Genomic DNA, 5,637 nt, shown 5'->3' on the forward strand with positions numbered 1-5,637 from the left:
GTGACAGCGTTTGATCCCTAGCTTGTTCCATAGTGACAACGTATGATCCCTAGTGACAGTTTTTGCTCCCTAGTGACAGCGTTTGATCCATAGTTTGTTCCCTAGTGACAACGTTTGTTCCCTAGTTTGTTCCCCAGTGACAGCGTTTGATTCCTAGCTTGTTCCCTTGTGACAGCGTTTGATGCCTAATTTGTTCCCTAGTGACAGCGTCTGATCCCTAGTTTGTTCCCTAGTGAAAGCGTTTGATCCCTGGCGTGTTCCCTAGTGACAGCGTTTGATCCCTAGCGTGTTCCCTAGTGACAGCGTTTGATTCCTAGTTTGTTTCCCCAATGACAGCGTTTGATCCCTAGCTTGTTTCCCAGTGACATTACTTGTTTCCTATTGATAGTGTTCGTTCCTTAGTCGTTGGACGTGTCAGTGTTCGTTCCTTTGTCATCGGACGTGACAGTGTTCGTTCCTTTGTCGTTGGACGTGACAGTGTTCATTCTTTTGTCGTTGGAAGTGACAGTGTTCGTTCCTTTGTCGTTGCACGTGACAGTGTTCGTTCTTTTGTCGTTGGACGTGACACTGTTCGTTCCTTTGTCGTTGGACGTGACAGTTTTCGTTCTTTTGTCGTTGGACGTGACAGTGTTCGTTCCTTTGTCGTTGGACGTGACAGTGTTCGTTCTTTTGTCGTTGGACGTGTCAGTGTTCGTACCTTTGTCATCGGACTTGATAGTGTTCGTTCTTTTGTTGTTGGACGTTACAGTGTTCGTTCTTTTGTTGTTGGACGTGACAGTGTTCGTTCCTTTGTCGTTGGACGTGACAGTGTTCGTTCCTTTGTCGTTGGACGTGACAGTGTTCGTTCTTTTGTCGGTGGACCTGACATTGTTCGTTCCTTCGTCGTCGGACGTGACAGTGTTCGTTCCTTTATCGTCGGACGTGACATTGTTCGTTCCTTTGTCGTTGGACGTGACAGTGTTCGTTCCTTTGTCGTTGGACGTGACAGTGTTCGTTCCTTTGTCGTTGGACGTGACAGTGTTCGTTCCTTTGTCGTTGGACGTGACAGTGTTCGTTCCTTTGTCGTTGGACGTGACAGTGTTCGTTCCTTTGTCGTTGAGCTTCATCAAGTGTGTATCCTTGTCGTTGGACGTGACACTGTTCGTTCCTTTTTCGTTGGACGTGACAGTGTTCGTTCTTTTGTCGTTGGACGTGACAGTGTTCGTTCCTTTGTCGTTGGACGTGACATTGTTCGTTCTTTTGTCGTTGGACGTGACATTGTTCGTTCCTTTGTCGATGGACGTGACAGTGTTCGTTCCTTTGTCGTTGGACGTGACAGTGTTCGTTCCTTTGTCGTTGGACGTGACAGTGTTCGTTCCTTTGTCGTTGGGCGTGACAGTGTCCGTTCCTTTGTCGTTGGACGTGACAGTGTTTGTTCCTTTGTCGTTGAGCTTCATCAAGTGTGTATCCTTGTCGTCGGTCGTGACAGCGTTGCACTTACCATTACCAGTAAATCAAACTCGGACTTTGGGTGTATGTTGCAAAAGTGGTTTAAGACGGGGGCTAACCCGGTGCGCAACACCACTAAAATTGTTCAAGTTTACTTTTTATGTCAATTTACGGAAAACTTATTGAAAAAAGCACCTTAATGTGCGTTTTTCAGACTAAAATGTTTTCATTGGGAAATATCTTATATACCTTATTTACTCATTTATGCCATGGATTGTTCGTATTCTTTGAGAAGAGTGCTTGTGATTTAGTTGTGCTTCTACAGTGCACCCCTCCAACGCCAATTCCGCTTCTGTTTGTGCTTTCGAGTGATCACTCGAGCTCTACAAGACGACAATTATGTGTTAACAAGGAATTGCATATTTTCTTAAAAAGCTAATACATCTGTCGGGTATCAGCATTGAACATCTAACTCCAATGAACATATTTTTCTACTTGAATAAGGAATATATCAATCCTGCAATATTGCAGCAGGCCTTGAGGCGATCAGCTAGACCACGTAATGGACCCATCAACTTTTCATTAAGATATATGATCAAATATACCATGGTCTCCTATCAACAGCCAAATAGTTTACAAATTCGTCGCGGTCGAGACCTTTAACACGACTTGATGTAACCCGAACTGAATAATGTCTGAAAAAGAAAAGTGGTATTAATGTTTTCTATACATTATTTAGTCTGCCACACACCAAAGTCTGTTAAAAGCAATATTGTAAATCATATTCAGGATAATCTTGGCTATGGTGTACCTCTGATAAATACTTTTACAGTTCCACAGACGTATAGGTCGTTTCTTTGATTGCTTCTTGACAACTTCTGATTGCTTCTTGCTCTTCTTAAATTCTATCAAGCGCTCAGAGGATGGCATCAATCACGCGGGGTGCGTTAACATAGACTGGTACTAATAAAACTTTTATAAGTGCCAATCTACTTAACAAAATTTGAGGCACAGTCAATCACCAAAATATAAATTTAAGTTAATGAAAAGAACAAACTTCACCAAAAAAACATTTACATAAAAGCATCATCAATAAAAAAGCTGACATCAATTCGCAGTAATCTGTGAAGAAGGTTTCTTTTTTCTTGAGAAAATTGACAATTAAAGGGAGAGAAATGCATCAGTTTGTGTTGCCGTGGCGATACCATTCTAAGATAAAAGACTTATAATTCACCTCCCGTCTTCTTTATTGTTCCTTCTATTGTCACACTACGAACGTCTTTGGAGACCTTAATTAAATAAAACTAGATGAAATAGATATTCTTCCCCATTTTTATTATGTTAGAGGCAATTTGCTAATTAATGGAAAATGGATGTTTTATCAAATGGGTAAGGCATTTCGGCGATTATTTTCCCATATTGTCTTTATATTTAATAAAATAGCCTCGCGAGAGCTAGACGGACGTTTCGCCAGTCCACTGATTGGTTTAGCGAGGATTCCAGCCAGAAATAAATAGCCGGCACATTAAATTACTGTGCCAGAAGCCTCCTATATAATGCAGATGGAATTTCCGTATATAGACCGTGCACTAGACGATGGCCACATTCAAACGTTTTATGTCGACTAACATATGGTCACAGCTTTCGGGCCAACTCGACACTTTCTAGAAAGTCAACTTTCAGCATAGCTGCTATTTAGCATAACTGCCAGGTCATCTGCGAGTTAAGTGCGGTGTATGAAAAATATAATGCTTTACATTGACAACGCCAAGGCAGTACCCGAATATTTATAAGAAGATAACATTTTATAAATGTTTCATTGTTCAGTGTATGCGTTATTTCGTATTTGTATAGTGTTTCATTGTTCAGTGTATGTTTTGATTCGTATTTGTATAGTGTTTCATTGTTCAGTGTATGTTTTGATTCGTATTTGTATAGTGTTTCATTGTTCAGTGTATGTTTTGATTCGTATTTGTAAAGTGTTTCATTGTTCAGTGTATGTTTTGGTTCTTGTTGGTGTAGCGGTTCTTTGTTTCGTGTATGTTTTGGATTTTCTTGGTGGAGTGTTTCACTGTTAAGGTTATGCTTTGATTCGTGTTGGTGTAGCGGTTCATTGTTCAGGGTATGCTTTGATTCGTGTTGGAGTAGCGGTTCATTGTTCAGGGTATGCTTTGATTCGTGTTGGTGCAGTGTTTCATTGTTCAGTGTATGCTTTGGTTCGTGTTGGTGTAGTGTTTCATTGTTCAGTGTATGTATGGTTCGTGTTAGTGAAGTGTTTCATTTTTCAGTGTATGCTTTGGTTCGTGTTGGTGCAGTGTTTCATTGTTCAGTGTATGTATGGTTCATGTTGGTGTAGCGGTTCATTGTTCAGTGTATGCTTTGATTCGTGTTGGTGTAGTGTTTCATTGTTCAGTGTATGCTTTGGTTCGTGTTGGTGTAGTGTTTCATTGTTCAGTGTATACTTTGGTTCGTGTTTGTGCAGTGTTTCATTGTTCAGTGTATGTATGGTTCGTGTTGGCGAAGTGTTTCATTGTTCAGTGTATGCTTTGGTTCGCGTTGGTGCAGTGTTTCATTATTCCGTGTATGCTTTGAATCGTGTTGGTGTAGCGGTTCATTGTTCAGTGTATGCTTTGGTTCGTGTTGGTGTAGGGTTTTATTGTTCAGTGTATGCTTTGATTCGTGTTGTTGCAGTGTTTCATTGTTCAGGGTATGCTCTGGTTCGCGTTGGTGCAGTGTTTCATTGTTCAGTGTATGCTTTGGTTCGTGTTGGTGTAGTGTTTCATTGTTCAGTGTATGCTTTGGTTCGTGTTGGTGCAGTGTTTCATTGTTCAGTGTATGCTTTGATTCGTGTTGGTGTAGTGTTTCATTGTTCAGTGTATGCTTTGGTTCGTGTTGGTGTAGAGGTTCATTGTTCAGTGTATGCTTTGGTTCCTGTTGGTGCAGCGTTTCATTGTTCAGTGTATGCTTTGATTTGTGTTGGTGCAGCGTTTCATTGTTCAGTGTATGCTTTGATTCGTGTTGGTGCAGCGTTTCATTGTTCAGTGTATGCTTTGGTTCGCGTTGGTGCAGCGTTTCATAGTTCAGTGTATGTTTTGATTCGTGTTGGTGTAGTGTTTCATTGTTCAATGTATGCTTTGATTCGTGTTGATGTAGTGTTTCATTGTTCAGTGTACGCTTTGGTTCGTGTTGGTGTAGTATTTCATTGTTCAGTGTATGTATGGTTCGTGTTGGTGAAGTGTTTCATTTTTCAGTGTATGCTTTGGTTCGTGTTGGTGCAGTGTTTCATTGTTCAGTGTATGTATGGTTCATGTTGGTGTAGCGGTTCATTGTTCAGTGTATGCTTTGATTCGTGTTGGTGTAGTGTTTCATTGTTCAGTGTATGCTTTGGTTCGTGTTGGTGTAGTGTTTCATTGTTCAGTGTATGCTTTGGTTCGTGTTTGTGCAGTGTTTCATTGTTCAGTGTATGTATGGTTCGTGTTGGCGAAGTGTTTCATTGTTCAGTGTATGCTTTGGTTCGCGTTGGTGCAGTGTTTCATTATTCCGTGTATGCTTTGAATCGTGTTGGTGTAGCGGTTCATTGTTCAGTGTATGCTTTGGTTTGTGTTGGTGTAGGGTTTTATTGTTCAGTGTATGCTTTGATTCGTGTTGTTGCAGTGTTTCATTGTTCAGGGTATGCTCTGGTTCGCGTTGGTGCAGTGTTTCATTGTTCAGTGTATGCTTTGGTTCGTGTTGGTGTAGTGTTTCATTTTTCAGTGTATGCTTTGGTTCGTGTTGGTGCAGTGTTTCATTGTTCAGTGTATGCTTTGATTCGTGTTGGTGTAGAGTTTCATTGTTCAGTGTATGCTTTGGTTCGTGTTGGTGTAGAGGTTCATTGTTCAGTGTATGCTTTGGTTCCTGTTGGTGCAGCGTTTCATTGTTCAGTGTATGCTTTGATTTGTGTTGGTGCAGCGTTTCATTGTTCAGTGTATGCTTTGATTCGTGTTGGTGCAGCGTTTCATTGTTCAGTGTATGCTTTGGTTCGCGTTGGTGCAGCGTTTCATAGTTCAGTGTATGTTTTGATTCGTGTTGGTGTAGTGTTTATTGTTCAATGTATGCTTTGATTCGTGTTGATGTAGTGTTTCATTGTTCAGTGTATGCTTTGGTTCGTGTTGGTGTAGTGTTTCATTGTTCAGTGTATGTATGGTTCGTGTTGGTGAAGTGTTTCATTTT

General features: G+C 40.9%; 1 protein-coding gene across 1 annotated transcript; it reads right to left on the minus strand.

The window, feature by feature from the left end:
• Window positions 1-398: 398 nt before the first annotated feature.
• LOC128210814 (putative uncharacterized protein DDB_G0282133) lies at window positions 399-1,436 on the minus strand. The gene has a single exon (XM_052915167.1). The coding sequence runs from the start codon at window positions 1,434-1,436 to the stop codon at window positions 399-401; it is 1,038 nt and encodes a 345-aa protein (XP_052771127.1).
• Window positions 1,437-5,637: the final 4,201 nt, after the last annotated feature.

This window comes from Mya arenaria, chromosome 12, assembly GCF_026914265.1.
Source record: "Mya arenaria isolate MELC-2E11 chromosome 12, ASM2691426v1".
Classification (NCBI taxonomy): domain Eukaryota; kingdom Metazoa; phylum Mollusca; class Bivalvia; order Myida; family Myidae; genus Mya; species Mya arenaria.